The 19,489-nt window shown below is 39.7% G+C and overlaps 1 protein-coding gene across 1 annotated transcript in view; it reads left to right on the plus strand.

The window, feature by feature from the left end:
* ROR2 (receptor tyrosine kinase like orphan receptor 2) overlaps positions 1-16,257 on the plus strand; it is a 1,224,572-nt gene extending 1,208,315 nt beyond the window's left edge. Inside the window, exon 9 of the mRNA XM_044088021.1 lies at positions 13,349-16,257. Within this exon, the coding sequence (XP_043943956.1) occupies positions 13,349-14,791 (1,443 nt within the window). The 3' untranslated portion in view covers positions 14,792-16,257. The remainder of the gene's footprint in view (positions 1-13,348) is intronic.
* Positions 16,258-19,489: the final 3,232 nt, after the last annotated feature.

Raw genomic sequence — 19,489 nt, forward strand, 5'->3', positions numbered from 1 at the left:
CTGGAGTAAGAGAGACTACACCTGGAGGCCCGATGACTGGAGGCTGAGAAAGGGGAGTAGCAGCACCGATATAAACTGGAGGCTGAGGAGAAATGGCACCAATTTGAACTAGAAGCCAAATAACTGGAGACTGAAGAGAAACTGTGCCTGGAAGCACAGCAACTGGAGATCAAACAGCTGGAGACCAAAGAAAGACTGAGGTGTTTAGAAGCTGAGGGTAATGAGAGACAGCGCTGGCATGAAATGGAGCTTCAAATCCTTCAAGAGGGTCATGGAGGTAGTGGGGAAGGGAACCCAGAAGCAGTAAATGTCAGTAAACATTTTCCTCAGTACAGGGATGGGGATAACTTTGATAGTTTTATTCATATTTTTGAGAGGGTATGTAGACAATATGATGTTGACTGTGACCTCTGGGTTCAGCTCCTGCCTCCCTTACTCCATGGTAAAGCTGTTCAGGCTGTAGCAAAGTGAAATACTGTAGATTGTTTAAATTATGATAAAGTGAAATGTTACTTGCTTGACTGTTTCAAATCTACATCTGAGGCATATAGGAAAAAGTTCAGTCAACACAGATGCAAGGCAGATGAAAGTATACGTGATTTTATTTGCTGACTTAAGTACTTACTTTCACAGATGGGTGAGTGGGTGTCAGGTTACCACTTTTAAAGGACTGGCAGACCTTTTGGTGAGAGAACAAGTGCTCAGTACTTTGCCTAATGACATGATTAGCAGACCATGAGTGTAACTCTACAGAGGAATTGGGGAGAAAAGGGGACCTCTACTTGACAAGGAGAGCACCACTGCATAAGAAAGAGATACCCAGTGCTACACATGGACATGAGAGAACCCATGAGGGGCAGTCTAAACCACTCCACCAGAGTAGACCAGTAATGGGGGAGACTACTAATCCAAGTGCACGGTTAGGAATTATGTTTCAAGTGTAACCCGAGGGACCACATAGCCAACTGTCCATTGAGGCAAGGTGAGAAGCAGAAGGTGTGGGAGCCAGTAAGTGTGAATGACAAACTGCCAGTGATAAGTTGTTTAGAAACAACCGGGGTACTAAATTGTCACCAACGTTTATATCCTATCTTAGTAGATGGTAAACAGATAACTGCTAAGAGGGACACAGCTTCTGGTGTAACCATTGTGAGACCTGCAGTGGTTAGAGAAGATCAGTACTTGCCTGGGCAGTCCACTCCATTCAGAGCATAAGGAGGGACCCTGTTCCAAATACCTTTGGCTAGGGTTAATCTTGACTGGGACTGTGGAAGTGGAAGCAAGCAAGTAGGTATGTTTAAGAATATTACTGCAGATGTCCTGATAGGGAGTGACTTTGATGATGCAGTACCTTGTGTACACACAGTGACGTGCAGTCAGGCTTGGAGAAAGGCATGTAGGTCCAGTAGTCTGGGAGAGACACAGAAAGATGTCATACTTGAAGCTGGGACTGGTGTGGTGGCTGTTTCAGAGAAGGTGCTATCTGGTAGCAATAAGTCTGAATGTGAGCCACAGCTTCTTGTCGGTACTGATGTTCCCCTGGACACAGTGACTGTGAGGATGGAGGTGAGTGGTGGTACCCAGAGTGACAGTGAGGTGCAACTGTCGGAAGTGCCTAGGCTTCCTGCAGAAGGGGAGCTGGGGAAGGTCATGAAGGTAGAGTTGAGACACTCAACTTACGGATCCAATGTTACAAAGCTCGAGGGAGATAACTAAGGAGGCACCTGAGGTGCAAGGAAGAGAGGAGTCTGTATGCTGGATCAAAGGTTTGTTGTATAGAGAGTGAACTCCTGGAAGTGGGCTAGAAAGTGAAGTAATACGGCAGTTAGTAGTGCCTAGAGCTTACCGTCTGCCACTTTTAGCCATAGCACATAATGTTCCTTTCCCAGGTCATATGGGCATAAGATGCACTAAGAAAAATATAATGCAAAGTTTCTATTGGCGTGGGATTGCAAGGAATGTGGTAGGATTATTGTAGGACTTTTGAACAGGGCCAGAAAGTTGGTAAAGCAAGGGACAAGGCTAAGGCTCCATTAATGTAGTTATCGAAGAGCCATTTCAGATAGTGTCCCTGGATATTGTGAGATCCCTGAGTACTCTTAAGGTCTGCAGGAAAGAAATACATCTTGATGGTAGTAGACTATGCTACAAGATATCCTGCGGCCTTGGCTCTATCATTTATTGAGGCAGAGAAGGTGGCAAATGTTTTGCTTAGAATCATCATCAGAGTAGGTTTTCCATGGGAAATACTGGCTGACCGAGGTGCCAACTTCATGTCAGACCTGTTAACTTGTCTGTGGAAGCGTTATGGGGTGAAATATCTAAAGAACACCCCCTACCATCCCAGACTAATGGTCTTGTGGAGATGTTAAACTCTACATTAAAGACTATGCTACAGGCATTTGCAGACCAACATGAGAGGGAGGACTTGAAAAGATAGGTAGGGCAGGATTAACCATTAAACCTGTTAAGTGTCAGTTGGGTGTGGCAAAGGTCACTTACTTAGGACACAGAGTGGGAAGTGGTAAAATTGAGCCAGAACCTGTCAAGGTGGAAACTATTCAAAAGTGCCCAGTTCCTGTTACTAAGAAACAAGTAAGAACATTTCTAGGGACAGCAGGGTACTATAGGAAATGTGTGCCCAATTACAGTACCATAGCTGCACCCCTTATTGGCCTAACTAGGAAGAATAAACCAGACAAGTTAGTGTGGACCACAGATTCTGAACAGACATTCCAAAGACTAAAAGAGATTTTGGGAGGACCCCCATTGTTAGCCAGCCCAGATTACAATAAAGAATTTATTGTATATGTAGATGGTTCAAATTATGGGGTGGGGGCTCTACTTAGCCAAATTTTCAAAGAAAGAGAAGAGCATCCAGTGGTATATCTGAGCCGTAGACTCCAACCTAGAGAAGAGTGTTATGCAGCTGTGGAGAAATAATGTTTGCCTATAGTGTGGGCATTGCAAAAGCTGCAGCCCTATATACATTGTTGGAAACTCCTGGTGTTCTGGCTGGTGTGATTCTCAAACAATCTGGAAATATATTGCTGATTGATAAGTATATTTCTTGGCATTTTAACCTTTCAGAGTTCTGCATTGTCTTAATTTTGCCTGACTGAATTATTGTTTGCCTGACTGAATTATTTTATATATTTTCTGTCATTGTTTTATGTTTCTCATCTGTCCTGAAACTGCTTCCCCCCTATTTTTGAGGTGGAGTTTATAAAACTGGTCTAAAAGCTTTTGTGTTATCAGATTGATCAAGGCTTGTTGATTTAAAATAGTTTCTGTTTGTAAATTCTTGCATGCACTGTTGGAAACTCCTGGTGTGCTGGCTGGTGTAATTCTCAAACAATCTGGAAATATATCACTGATTGATAAGTATATTTCTCGGCATTTTAACTTTTCAGAGTTCTGCATTGTCTTAACTTTGCCTGACTGAATTATTTTATATATTTTCTGGCATTGTTTTATGTCTCTCATCTGTCCAGAAACTGCCCCCCTATTTCTGAGGTGGAGTTTATAAAACTGGTCTAACAGCTTTTGTGTTATCTGATTGCTTCAAGGCTTGCTGATTTAAAAATAGTTTCTGTTTGTAAATTCTTGCATACACTGTTGGAAACTCCTGGTGTTCTGCCTGGTGTGATTCTCAAACAATCTGGAAATATATCGCTGACTGATAAGTATATTTCTTGGCATTTTAACCTTTCAGAGTTCTGCATTGTCTTAATTTTGCCTGACTGAATTATTGTTTGCTTGACTGAATTATTTAATACATTTTCTGGCATTGTTTAATGTTTCTCATCTGTTCTAAAACTGCTTCCCCTATTTCTGAGGTGGAGTTTATAAAAATGGTCTTAACAGCTTTTGTGTTATCTGATTGCTTCAAGGCTTGCTGCTTTAAAAATAGTTTGTTTGTAAATTATTGCATACACTGTTGGAAATTCCTGGTGTTCTCTCTGGTGTGAATCTCAAACAATCTGGAAATATATCCCTGATTGATAAGTATATTTCTTGGCATTTTAACGTTTCAGAGTTTTGCATTGTCTTTATTTTGCCTGACTAAATTATTTTATACATTTTCTGGCATTGTTTTATGTTTCTCATCTGTCCTGAAACTGCTTCCCCCTATTTCTGAGGTGGGGTTTATAAAACTGGTCTATTTTATTTATCTATTTGCAGTTTGTTTATCAGGATAGTCCATTGGGCTACAAGGAACCCATTTTCAATGGAGTCCTGGGGAGAAAAGCTCCAGTAAGTACAAGTATAATAAATTTCAGAATTACAAGATTGCAGAATAAAAATTCTTACAAATTGTACAAAACTGGTAATCAGACATTAGAAAGAGAGTACATGGCAATAGTAGCTACAGTAAATTGGCATTTGATGGAGCAAATGCATGAAAAATTCCATTATATACAAATTAAAGTAGTAAAAAGGAATGCAAGTTCCTTATGGAGATTATGTTCTAAAGGAGGTTATTTGTAGATATGTTAGGTGAAGAGAGAAGGATGTTACATAGGATGAGAGCTATTAGTAGATATGCTAGGTAGGGAGAGAAATATTGTCAGACAACTTTTATGATTGCTTCAAGGCTTGCTGATTTAGAAATAGTTTCTATTTGTAAATTATTGCATACAATGTTGGAAACTCCTGGCTGGTATGATTCTCAAACAATGTGGAAATATATCGCTGATTGATAAGTATATTTCTTACTATTTTAACCTTTCATAGTTTTGCATTGTCTTAATTTTGTGTGACTGAATTATTGTTTGCCTGACTGAATTATTTTGTATATTTTCTGGCATTATTTTAGGTTTTTCATCTGTCCTGAAACTGCTTCCCCCCTATTTCTGAGGTGGAGTTTATAAAACTGGTCTAACAGATTTTGTGTTATCTGATTGCTTCAAGGCTTGCTGATTTAAAAATAGTTTCTGTTTGTAAATTCTTGCATACACTGTTGAAAATTCCTGGTTTTCTGCCTGGTGTGATTCTCAAACAATCTGGAAATATATTGCTGATTGATAAGTATATTTCTTGGCATTTTAACCTTTCAGAGTTCTGCATTGTCTTAATTTTGCCTGACTGAATTATTGTTTGCCTGACTGAATTATTTAATATATTTTCTGGCATTCTTTAATGTTTGTCATCTGTCCTGAAACTGTTTTTTCCCCCTTCCCTCCCACACTATTCTTATAGAGTTGTTATAGTTGGTGGCTTTGAAGTTGCCGTCCCTACTGTAAATTTGATCTGGGATACCCTTCCCAGTCTAGTGTTCACTCTACTTAATACAGAGAGAACATTTGAGAAGGCCAACCCACTTAGGTTCTTAACCTTGGATTTTTCTTCTGCTCTTCCTTCCTCTCTCCTTGCACTTTACTAAAAAAATTTAAAAAAAAATTGCACTTTTATTTTTGCTTTTGCCTATTCTTAAAAGTACTCAATTGTATTTATTCTGCTGCATGTATTACTGCTTGGTAGTAGCCTGATTAAATTGCAACTGTTATTCTAAGCCTTTCGGTTTAAGCACATGGGCTTCAGGCCAGTTATTTTATATTAAGAAGGTTTGTGGTCTGCACTCTTGTGGGAGAAGAGGTTAGATTCTGCCCTTCTGAGCTAGGAATTTCTGGTTAAAGGATTCTTGTGGCTGCTTATTTGAACTGTTTATTTCTGAAATTGGTGCACCTTGTTTGATGTAGCATAGACTAGATTCAGGCATGCTGAATCTAGCTTTGTTTGTATAACTTGAGCACTAATCCAGGCCATTTTTTTGGAGAAGTTTCCCCTACACCCTAGTGGCAGGAGTGTGCATTTAGAACTTGTCTTATTGAAGACTGCTGGAACAGGGCTCAGTTTTGAGCTTTTTTACTGGTTGAGTAATTTGTTTAAATCATTTTGCTCATTTTCTATTGTTATATAAAAAAATTGCACTTTATTCATCTGCTTTTACTGTATTTGTGTTTCATCCTACCTTTTTGCATTTATTCTGCTGCATTTATTTCTAATTGTTAGTAGCCTGATTAAATTGTAACTGTTCTAAGCCTTTGCTTGAAGCAGTTGGGCTTCACACCAGTTGTTTTACATTAAGAAGGTTTGTGGTCTGCACTGTTGTGGGCAGAACAGGTAGCTTACATCCTCCTAAGTTGGGAGTTGCTGATTGAAGTCTTAGTGTCTGTTATTCTGAAAGTGTATTAGTTCTGGTTTAAGCACTTGGGCTTCGAGACAGTTATTTTGCATTAAGAATGTGTGGTCTGCACTCTTGTGGGAGGAGAGGGTAGATTCTGCCCTTCAGAGCTGGGAGTTTGTGGTTAAAGGCTTATTGTGCCTGCTTATTTGAACTGTTTCTTTCTGAAATTGGTACTCCTTGTTTGCTGTAGCATATTCGTAAGTTCAGACATGCTGAACCTAGCTTTGTTTGTATAACTTGAGCACTAATCCAGACCATCTTTTTTTGGAGAAGGTTCCCCTGCACCCTAGTGGCAGGAGTGTGCAGTTACAACTTGTCTGATCGAAGACTGCTGGAACAGGGCTCAGTTTTTAGCTTTTTATTGGTTAATTTGTTTAAATCAGTTTGCTCATTTGCTATTGTTATATCTACCTGATGAGTCTGGGCATCTTTGGGCATTGCAGCAATTGCCTCATGTACACAGACAACCCTCTCCTCCTACCACCCAACACTGCAACCTGTGAGAGATGCTCTTATATAGCCAAACTGGAAGTAAAGCTGTCTTCACCCAAGACAGGATTAGACAGTCAAGAGGAGAAGGTAAACACTTGCAACACACCACACTCATCACATAGTCCCTCAAAACCTACACCACCAAAACACACACATAGCAACACAAAACACACACCTACATTCACAGAGGCTCTCAATAAAAATCTGCTCAAGCAACATAGATCTCCAAAGCAGAAACACATGCAACCTCCACCCCCCCCCCAACACAACCCAAATGACACACAGTCCACAAACTCAGTGTGCCACTCAACCACAGCCCATAAGGCATAACAACGTACCCAACACTCTAGTCATAGGTGACTCTGTAATCATCCACACTGATGTTCCACTCACCAAGCTAAACAAAGAGAAAGTCAGCTGCCTTTTGGGTGCCAGGATCTGCCACATAACGCATGCACTAAGGTCATTCCATAACAAGTACAAATATGACTCTTGTCAGTGTCCATGTTGGTGTGAATGACCTGAGACATACCTCCTTGGACGACATGAAAATAGACATGAAGGAGCTGTCTGATCTTGTAGCCCAGGCAGGTATGACCCTAGCCCTGAGTAGCATCCTGCCATCACCCAAAATGATACCATAGTACAAGGATAAAATGATTGACTTCAACAATTGGCTAAGCTTCTGGTGTCATTCTAAGGGGATCCAGTATCTGTCTGCCTGGGATGACATGATCGACAGACCATGATGCTTTGCCAGAGATGGCTTGCACCATTTGCCCTTGGGATTCTGGATACTGGCTAAGGCTCTTGCCACCCCTATAGTGCCTTTTTTAGGCAAGGTTCAAATGACAACTTCACCACCGTAACAGGTACAAGCAAGAAAAATCTGAGGGTAATGCTACTTAACAAAATGCATCCACTCAAGGCACTCCTTAAAATGGAAAACATCAACATTTGTGCAGTGACAGAGAACCTGGTTCAAGGCTCCAGAGAGCACCCCTGCATTACCAGGCTATAATTCATACCACACCTTTCAGCCACCTAACCTGGAACGAAACACTAAAGGTGTAGGCGTGTCCATATTCATTAAGGATATCCACACCTCCAGGCTAGTTGCTCAGCATAATGCACCCAAGATTATCCAAGTACAACTAACTCTGGGCAAGACTGCAATCCAAATTGTAACTTGCTAGAGATCCTCCACCATGCCCCAGGATTCCCACTCCTCATTTCTTGATACACTGGAAAATATTAGGGTACAACCCAACACCCTGATAATGGGTGATTTTAACTACCAGGAACCAAGAGTGGACACGGTTGCAATAAAGGCTGTCTTCCGAAATCACAACACCTCCAATATATAGGTATATATACCTTTAAGTTTATTGATTTTGAATTATTCAATTAATTCATTAATTGAACCATAGGTAGTATATAAGGAGTCAAATGTACTGTTAGCATTGATTCTGATGAGGTCTCCAGTGGGAGACGAAAGCGCTCAATCCTATTTCTTATTCATATACTATTCAGTTATTCGTTATTTCAGTTATATTGTGTTGTTCGTTATTTTAGTGTACATTTGTCAGTGTTCAATAAAAGTTTTTGTCGTATTATCACCGGTGGAATTTTATCGTTTTGAGCCTTGTATATCGGTGGAGTTATTGGAGGTGTTGTGATTTCGGAAGACAGCCTTTATTGCAACTGTGTCCACTCTTGGTTCCTGGTGTTTGTGCGAGTGTCTACTAAATGGTGACTGGTTGTTTTTTCTGCGGTTTCGAGGAGTCTCCTGTACAGAATTTTGATTTTTTCACCTTCCGCTCCCCCCATATAACATGGATGGTTCCAGTTTATTGAGTGAGTTGGTTCGAGTGATCCAGAACCACTCACAATCTACCAATTCCCCAGGGATACAGGGAACGAAATACCCTGTGCACAAAGTAGTCCTCGGGTTCGTGACAACGCGGATATGATGACAGACGCCAGAATTGAGTCTAATGGAACGACGAGGAGAACTGATACCCGAGAAAACAACTTTGGCCAAAATCGTTTGGGCAATGGACAGTATAAGGACAGAGTGCGATCAGGTACTGGTGTATCCAACAACAATAACAATAATTTTTCCAAATACGATAATATTGACTTTAATACATGGCTGAATAAATCCTTTGTAAAAACGAACAAAACACGAGACTGATGGTGTACATACTATGGATTACAAAGAGAAATGTAAAGTTTTTAAATCTCTACTCATGAGATATAAAAATTTAGCTGCAGAAAATTGGTATTTTAACCAATGCCTTAATGATAAAATTGTTCTGAAGGGGCTTAGGATTTATAAGTTCCCTAGCAATATTAATGACAATATGGATGGTGAATTGTTTAAGAGTATCAGCAGTATTTTTAATGAATGTGGGCTGGCTATGCTTAAAGTTCTTATTAATTTTAATGAGAAGAGGATGGAGTTGGATAAAAAGGAAATAGATTATTTAAAGAAATTAATGAGGATTTATTATTTTCTGTGGAAGAATACAAAATTGTATTTACTAGAACATTGTATGATGTTGATAATACAGTTACTCGAAGTTATAATAGAAAATTGTCTAAGCTTGAAAGAGATCCGAAACTAAATGCCACAAAATGCATTCTTGTATCCTTTGGGAAGTCTTTTATCCCAGGGAACTACCCCATTAACAATACACCCTTAAGATTTGACACAGTTTGGGATTTGGGAACTTTGTGGACAGTGACCTAACTTTTGACCAACGTGTCAATAAGAAAGTCCTTCTATATTGCACAGCTTATAAACAAAGGGATTGTGTCTAGATCCAGGGATGTCATTGTCCCCCTTTACCCAGCCCTCATTAGGCCAACCATTGAATGTAATGCCCCTTTGGCATGTATCTGTCCAGACATGCAATAACTGGAACACCCAAAGAGATACCTTACTAAAAGGATGCAATACCTAAACAGCATGTTCTTCATGGACTAATTGAAAGTCCCGTCACTATACTTAGTATACTACAGACTGCTAAGAGGTGACCTGTGTCAGGCTACAAGGCATCCTCTCACTCAATACTGATGGATTTACTGCACATCAGCAAATCAAATGGCAAAACAAATACTCTGCCTAGGGATCTAAACCTCTTCTGTAACAACAGAATGGTTTGGAAGGACAGGTATGTCTTGTAGAGGATACTGCTGCTCTGGAATAGACTTCTCATTCACATCAAACAAAGTTCACCCCTGTCCATATACAAGCGCAACTTGGATCTATGGATGAGAAACAAAACAATTACTCCAGGACTGCCCCCTGTATTACTAATGAACAGAGACAATTCCTGAATGCGTTATGCCATGCATAAGCCACATCATATTATTTGTTATATGGTTCCAGTTATTCTCACTGGGGTAATATATAATTATAGACCAAGGGATGGCTAAGGCTAATCTCTAACCAAATGGGTTAGGTTAATATGAGCACAAAAAGGGAACCTGACTAGGCTTAAAATGGCCCGCAAGGGTAGCTAGCTAGTGCTTACCTATGAACCTATAAATGCATTTGTTAATGCCTGTAACTTTAAATATGATTATGTGACCTTTGTCTTGCAGCTAGGTTGTGACTAAAAATGGGCTGTCATAGTCCAGTCCACCAGCCTCTTTACAGTACAAAAAACAGTGCATGTGTTCTTTATCATGTATAGATGTTTATGAAGCTGCCATTTTATCTTATGGAATGTACGTCCTTGTTTGCCTCAGCAAATTCCTTTTTACTCCACGTTTAAAAGTAAAACTACGTTAAAGTTACCAGAAAAGAATGGTTATTCTATCTTTGTTAAAAAGTTGCCAGTTATTGCTTCTGAAAAGCTTTAGTCACATTTTTCTTGATGTGTACGCTTAGTATCCAAAATTGTGCAGTATTACAGTGTCTTGAATCATGGGGGCCCTCGTGATCCGATTTGAAGTGGTGCTACCTTGTTTGTTCTCCATACTGCCATGGTTTTCTTTTTTGCTGCAGTTATTAGATTTTGTCTTTTTGTACCATTCAGCCCAAGTACTCAGTCCCTTTTCATGCTTCCTGTCTCCTTAGTTCAGTAAGGCCTATTCTGTACTTGTATCTAAGCTGTTGTTTTTGTTGCATTTTAAATGTCAACTCCTCTCCTCTCAAATCACAAGTTTTTCAAACAAAGTGCCTCTTATTCACATCTCTATCATGTTATCGAAATCTACTACATCGAATCACTAAAGGTCGACCTATAGTGATTGATGTAGTAAAACATCGAATAACGTTTTAAAAAACAAACAAAAATAAAAAACTAACTAGCATAGGCAGGGGGGCAAGCCCCCCTGCACCCCCACACCCCCCGTACTTAAATATTGCAACTCTGAGACCGCACTACATTGAGGTAAACGGAAATCTCCCCTACGGAGATTTCCGTTTACCTGCACAATGTTCTGCGCTTTCGATGTTGTGGTGCTGACAATATCAGCTTCGATATTGTCGGCTTTCGACATCTTGAAGTAGACCCTCTTATTCATGTTGGTCCAAGCCCAACACTGCCATTTATAAGGAAAGAATTTTAAACATGTATTCCTCTGTTTATCATCCATAATTGAGTTTAAGTCTCCATCTGTGCCATTTTGGCTAGCTTTACAATCTGATAGGCTCCCTGTTCTTCAGATTAAATCAGAGGTTTAACAAAATCAAGTTGTTTAGAAATCTTTCTATCAGACATTAAAAACTGATCACACTATCTGTTGTTAAGTAGCGTCCTACCAATAAAATTATAAAATAAACTTTTAGTAACAGATATCACACATGCTGTTAGCCTAAATGTAGAAGGAATCTTGCAGAACGCTATATTGGCATTGCCTCAACACTCATATAAAGCAACAATCAGAGAAATGTGCCATTTTATGCCAGTGAAGAGAATGCAATGACCCAGCTGTGTCATAATATGAACTCTGATTGTGCTGGTGGGAAGAAGATAGCAAGGCTATAAACAAAAGCACATAATTATGGCAGATCATTTTGGGGCAAAACTGATTACAAAATCGAATTAACCACTTAAGGTGATATTGAAGGATGTTAGTACTGCAGAGAAAATTTTACTTTTATCAGTTTCCAGATGATGATATCCTTTAAGGTCTTCTTTTGCTCCATATTTTTCCTATTTGCAGTTCTCCTCTACAAATGTTGAGAACATTCTTATAGTACATGGAATTTGGTGGTTACTCTCCAAAATGAGAAAAAAGGCAAATTTGTTATGCACCTCTTTGAGATCAGGACAGTGGCAAACATGTTTTGTTATGCATCTTTCAGAGTTGTGCTTTTTATAACTAGCTGCCACCACAGAACAGTGACATGAAGCTAAAACAGCTTTGAAAGGTGTAAACCACTGTGCTGCTCACAAAATGCTGAAGTGCTTATCGGCTTTTGAAGTTGTTATTCTAGCTGGAGTACAGTTAGCTTCTGGCTGCTCTCTGTGCGGAGTGTTTCATGTCTTTGAAAGCAGTAAAGAAAGAACGTTGTGCTCCTACAGTCTCCCCCCTTACTCATGGGACATTGTGACAGCTAAAACTCTATGACTGGTCGTTTCAGTCATAACCAACCCTTTATGTGCTTGAGACATGAATGTCAAGATTCACCTTTCAAGCTGCGCTTCATTCCATCCTTAAGGTAAATTTCTTGACATTCATGTCTCAAGTAAATTGGTTATGAGTAACAGCCTAGTAGTAATCTTCTACATCTCGTATTATCTTAATGTATTTGTTACTCTTTTTTTTCCCAGTGTTAGAGAGCATCTATGTACTTGGCCATAAGGTCACTTTTATGAACTCTGGTCAAGTTTTATTACTTGCTAACAAATGTGTGCTAGTATTAGATCTTTTCTGAAAAAATCAATTCGAACTGTACTTGCTGCATTATTTATATTTGTCATATATAGTCTGTGTTGAAGTGCTGACTTTCCTGTATGGTACACATATTTACAGAGTACTTTACATCATAAATGGTAATTTAGGGAAAAAAGATTCATTAGAACTGTTTTACAGAAACTAATACAATAATTATTAACCTTCACTTACTGTAACTAAGTGGAACTCTTGTGATACTTTGTGAGTCTGATTTGCTTGGAATATTGTAAAATAAAAAATGCTAAAATAGTTGTATTTGGAAGGCTGCATTGTGTTGTAACAGGCTATTGTTGACAACTTCTTCCTCTCCTCTAAAAAGATATTTGATGTCGGAGTAGGATTTTTTTTTTATTCAAGGTAAGTTTGGAAACTCTTTATGTGCCCTCACTTCCCTCAGACATAGTCTTAAGACAGAAGATGTTTTTTTCTTACAATCAAAAATGAGATATTGCTGGACGGTATGGACAGCAGTATTTTGTGTTTTGGAGAACATGTTGTAATGTTAGGTCAGTAATTAAGAATGTGGCTGTAGATACAGGCTTCTTATATGTTTAGCATTCACATGATAGAAAAATCTCTTCAGATCTGCTGCTTCAGTAGGTTTGCACGTAAGCACCTTTTCAAGACAAATTGTATTAAGAAACAGATTTTAAGTGGAGCATAAGCAGTTCCAAAACTGTATTTTCATGTGTCTGTTTTTTTGTGCTTGTGCATTTTAATTAAAAATGTGTTTTCTCTTTCAATGTTTAGGGCAAGGTAAAGGAAGTCAACCTGTCTACTGTGCGTTTTATGGAAGAGCTTGGTGAAGATCGGTTTGGCAAGGTGTACAAGGGACATTTATACGGCACATCTCCAGGGGAACAGACACAAGTGATTGCCATCAAAGCACTTAAAGACAAAGCAGAGACATCCCTTAGGGAAGAGTTTAAGCATGAAGCTTTGATGAGAGCACGTTTGCAGCATGCAAATGTAGTTGGAATGCTGGGTGTAATTACAAAGGAACAACCCATGTGCATGATCTTCAGCTATTCTTCCCACAGTGATCTTCATGAATTCCTTGTGATGAGGTCACCACACTCCGATGTTGGTAGCTCTGATGATGACAAAACTGTAAAGTCAAATTTAGAACCTGCTGATTTCCTGCATATTGTGACACAGATAGCATCAGGAATGGAATATCTTTCTGGTCACCATATTGTGCACAAAGATCTTGCCACACGGAATGTGTTGGTGTATGATAAGCTCAACGTAAAAATATCAGACCTTGGACTTTTTAGGGAAGTGTACTCTGCTGATTATTACAAATTTATGGGCAACTCTCTACTTCCAATCCGATGGATGTCCCCAGAGGCCATCGTGTATGGTAAATATACAGCCGACTCTGATATCTGGTCCTACGGAGTGGTACTTTGGGAAGTCTACAGCTATGGTCTGCAGCCATATTGTGGATATTCCAACCAAGATGTTATTGAAATGATCAGAAATCGTCAAGTGTTGCCATGTCCCGATGATTGTCCAGCATGGGTATATACTCTTATGCTGGAATGCTGGAATGAATTCCCTGCTAGAAGGCCACGATTCAAAGATATTCACACCAGATTAAGAACATGGGAGAGCCTTTCCAATTACAACAGTTCTGCTCCAACCTCTGGAGCCAGCAACACAACACAAACTAGTTCCCTGAGTACAAGTCCTATTAGTAATGTAAGTAATGCTAGGTATGTTGGACCCAAGCAGAAAGCCCAGCCTTTTCCTCAACCTCAGTTTCTACCCATGAAAGGACAAATTAGACCTATGGTCCCACAGCCCCAGATATACATACCTGTTAATGGTTATCAACCAATGCAACCGATGACCTATGGGGCTTACCTGCCCAATTTTTACCCAATGCAAATCCCTGTACAGATGCCTCCACAGCAGATGCCTCAGCAGATCGTCCAGAAAGCTGGGTCACATCATAGCGGCAGTGGTTCGACCAGTACAGGTTATGTGACAACAGCACCATCTAATGCTTCGATGACAGACAGGGCTGCTTTACTGGTAGAGGGTACAGATGAAGTGCAGGCTGTAGCGGAAAAAGGATCACATAGTGCTAGGCAGGAAGAAGAAGAAGTGTCTGTACCAGAAACTGAGCTGCTGGGAGATGTTGATTTGCTTCATACTGATGAAGCTGACATAGAGTCAGAGGCATAATCACAACTATTAAGAAATTGAACTAGAGCTGTGTTCTTAAAGGCTACATCATGTGACATTAAGCTGACAGCATTCTCTGCAGACTAATAGTGAAGTCTTTGGAAGGCATTCTTGGTCTCTTTCTGAATTCATGGCTGCAGTAGAAAGTTCCAAGATGTAACAGAGCCTCAAGTGCAAGGCAGAGATGTAGCATCCATATTTGACTGATCTTTTATATGCAGATGGCGTCATGGGGAGGTGCATCAGCACAAATGGAAATTTCTGCAGGGGTGTGTGTGCTTCAGTGATGCTCTGTGGTCAAGACTGCCTTAAATTAATTGTACTGTTGCTGTGCAACATTGCCTTGTTAATGCTGCATGTTAGGTATATTGTAACCTACTGTATAAGAATCCGCAGATACCAAATGTGACTCACAGGACCCTTCGACATGAGACAGAAAGTGAGTAATGACATTACTATGGTACATAGAAATCCAAATGCACTGTGAAATTAAGAAGCTTTGAGTTATGTGCTGGGGAGGCCTGAATATGTCCATCCTGATGACCTTAACTGCTTCTTGATGATCTCTTAGAAGTAAACATTTAATGTAGCAAAATGTCCAAAAAGATGTGGACTGTGCTTTAAATTTAATATAATGTAAAATATAGAGAGCTTGAATGCAAAACTAAATGTGAATCCAAGGATTAAATGATGTTGAATTCTCTCTAAAAATGCAGTAAATTGTATAGGTAATCTGGAAGTACAAGAGGCATTACTTTTATTGAGAGGAAGGCAGACTGCCGTAGCGAAATACTATCTGGCATAAAGTGACACAAGGACATTTTGGTAATAAGATGCTTAATAAATAAATTGACAGTTGTATCATGTTATGCACTAAAACAGGAATCTAAGCCCTCAAATATAACCAAATGTTGGATATACAGTTTGTGAAATGTGGAAAGCTGCTTTGCAAACTAAGTAAAAAGAGTTGAAAGAACCTGAATGTTCACAAAAGTGACTGCATTTGTAGTTAATACTGTTAATATCCTGTCATTTGAGAAGAAATGGATTCTTTATAGCCTTTTTATAGTTTTTAGTAGCTGAAAGAAAGCAAGAAACACATTTTGCTTTTTCTTCCACTTTCAGACATGTACAGATCTTTATAGCATAATTTATATGTCTTACAGACCCTTTTATCTTTGAAGTATGTAATATTGAAACAGGTTCTGCTTTTTATTTATCTGTTTATGCGTTCAATTTTTTTCCTCTTATTGAATGATTTTACATTCCCTTATTAAATGATTTTGTATTTTTTGTAAAAGAAATGCAGCATACACATGGTCCATACATTTCGAAATATGTATTTTGTTTTGTAAAGCACACAATCTGTTTATATCATTGTAATCAGCTCACAGTATAGCCATATATTTTGTAAGTCCAACCTTGTGGATTATGTATCCAATAAAGTGATACAGTTAAAATGCAAATGCAGTTTAATGAATATTTCAGGATTGTTTATGTCGGTTATTAAATGTTTATTTAGTGTGGGTGTTGCAGACAAGAGAGGTCTATGCAAAAGTTTTAATTCACTAAAGAACAGTTCCTGAAAAAGTGAGGGTGTTGTTATTAATTCTATTAATTTTATCATTCCGACCCAGTTATTAAGGTTTGTGCCTCATAACTCCAGGCTCTTCAGTTGTGTGGTGTTTTCTTGTTCTAACATGCATGGGTTTTGTCCAAGGACTCTTGCTTAATCCCATCTACTGATAACATGGTTGGCTGGTTGTGTTAAATGGTACATACCTCTCTGCCTCTGTATCTATGTCTGTCATTGTTGTATTTGTCTTTGCCCTTAGAGTCCTGGAAGGAACAGTTCACTTATTTTGTTAACAAATAAATTAACATTATAGTTCCATCCTCCCAGACACTCTTTCACCAACATGTTCACGTTTGTAAGCAGAACTGTACAAGGTATGTGTTTTAGTGTGGAATGCTTCATCCTTCCTGAGCAGTACTGACTCATAAGGCCACATGGCATATGAGTATAACAACCTGAAACCAGTACTGTGTTGTGGTGTGCTTGTGAAGCAGTGTACATAATTACGCTTTTAAATCTGTGGATGCATTTTTGTGTTTTCTATCTCAGGGATCTATGTAATGATAGAGGTATGCAGTGCAGAAGCAGACGAAGCCTTTCAGAAGGGCCATCAGTGGAGTACTCTACAGACGTCTGTGTTCAGGGATCTATGTAATGATAGGGTATGCAGTGCAGAAGCAGACGAAGCCTTTCAGAAGGGCCATCAGTGGAGTACTCTACAGACGTCTGTGTTCAGGGATCTATGTAATGATAGGGGTATGCAGTGCAGAAGCAGACGAAGCCTTTCAGAAGGGCCATCAGTGGAGTACTCTACAGACGTCTGTGTTCAGGGATCTATGTAATGATAGGGGTATGCAGTGCAGAAGCAGACGAAGCCTTTCAGAAGGGCCATCAGTGGAGTACTCTACAGACGTCTGTGTTCAGGGATCTATGTAATGATAGGGGTATGCAGTGCAGAAGCAGACGAAGCCTTTCAGAAGGGCCATCAGTGGAGTACTCTACAGACCCCTGTGTTCAGGGATCTATGTAATGATAGGGGTATGCAGTGCAGAAGCAGACGAAGCCTTTCAGAAGGGCCATCAGTGGAGTACTCTACAGACGTCTGTGTTCAGGGATCTATGTAATGATAGGGGTATGCAGTGCAGAAGCAGACGAAGCCTTTCAGAAGGGCCATCAGTGGAGTACTCTACAGACGTCTGTGTTCAGGGATCTATGTAATGATAGGGGTATGCAGTGCAGAAGCAGACGAAGCCTTTCAGAAGGGCCATCAGTGGAGTACTCTACAGACGTCTGTGTTCAGGGATCTATGTAATGATAGAGGTATGCAGTGCAGAAGCAGACGAAGCCTTTCAGAAGGGCCATCAGTGGAGTACTCTACAGACGTCTGTGTTCAGGGATCTATGTAATGATAGGGGTATGCAGTGCAGAAGCAGACGAAGCCTTTCAGAAGGGCCATCAGTGGAGTACTCTACAGACGTCTGTGTTCAGGGATCTATGTAATGATAGAGGTATGCAGTGCAGAAGCAGACGAAGCCTTTCAGAAGGGCCATCAGTGGAGTACTCTACAGACGTCTGTGTTCAGGGATCTATGTAATGATAGGGGTATGCAGTGCAGATGCAGACGAAGCCTTTCAGAAGGGCCATCAGTGGAGTACTCTACAGACGTCTGTGTTCAGGGATCTATGTAATGATAGGGGTATGCAGTGCAGAAGCAGACGAAGCCTTTCAGAAGGGCCATCAGTGGAGTACTCTACAGACGTCTGTGTTCAGGGATCTATGTAATGATAGGGGTATGCAGTGCAGAAGCAGACAAAGCCTTTCAGAAGGGTCATCGATGGAGTACTCTAGACATCTGTATTGAGGCTAGTCATTTTGTAATCTGAGAGTGAAACTACATAACTCTTTGATGTTGAAGTGTTCTTTTTTGCCAGTGTCACAAATAATATATTGCTAGACTGGTAGGTGTGGAAAGAACAATGACAGACTTGGTGGAGTGGTCCAAATATAGCAGCTTATGTTCACTGCAAAATGCTAATAATACATCTTTCAAGCAACAGGCGTATGAAAGAAAAAACAGCTGAAGAGGAAGAAATAAAGTACAGAGGGATATTGGACAGCAATATCTAATGGTCTAATGGTTATAAAGCAGTGTAACAAAGCAGAAAGGATGGCTGTTTGGGGACTGAAATTGCCAATTGAAAACGAAAGTTTGAAATCCTCTTTTACAGGCATAATGGTTCATATGTTCATAGTTGTATACTAGGCTAATGACCACAGCGATCTTTTTAAGGCTAGCCATCCTTTCTATTAATATTGGACAAGTTTTGGTACCCTAAGGTTATTTAAGGGTTATATGTGGAGTAGGGGTTAGATGGTTAAGAATTTACAGGCTGCCTGTCTGTTAGAGACATAAATGCCAGACGAGGGGTGAATTTATGATTGTCCATCCACTTATCGAGGTTACTCTCAAATTGATTATGGAAGAAGAACCCTGCTTAAAGGGAGAGTGTCAAAGATGCAGCTCTCAGAACACTTTTTAATTTTTTGTCACTAATGTAAACTTTAAGTGTTGCACTTGGCACCTGTGTCACGGAATCTGCACTTTTCAGCTTACTTTTGCAGTAAATACACTGTTTTTGTTTCAGGAGTGTCCTGCTCTCCAGTTTGGCCAGGTAAGCCCACCCCCTGCATGACGTTATCTGGCACACCCATTCTCCACCCTCCCTTCTTTAGTTATGACCACACTTTACCTTTTCCAAAATTGTTTTCACTCCCTAGGGGAACAGATATATTACTGCTTTGGTTCCGAACTAGTCGTCTTCCAAAGCATGTTTGTGCAATGCATATAGTTTGCATTACTATAATTCTAGCTGTATTAAAATCATACTATTAGAATGTTAAAAAAGAAAGTGACTGTCTTAAATGCAACAGTAACTACAGTATCAGCTCGGTAATGTTCTGAAATGATCCCTTCCTTCATAGCTCTAAACAAAAACAACAATATTTAAGCGACAATATCTCGTATGGGTACTGTATGTAATACCAGTCGCTTCCTTTGTAGCCCTCGATATTCTTGTTGTGGAATCAGGAACAAACTTATAGCGGAAAAGCCTAATATCAGA

This window comes from Protopterus annectens, chromosome 11.part0, assembly GCF_019279795.1.
Source record: "Protopterus annectens isolate FY-2018-M chromosome 11.part0, PAN1.0, whole genome shotgun sequence".
Taxonomy (NCBI): Eukaryota; Metazoa; Chordata; order Ceratodontiformes; family Protopteridae; genus Protopterus; species Protopterus annectens.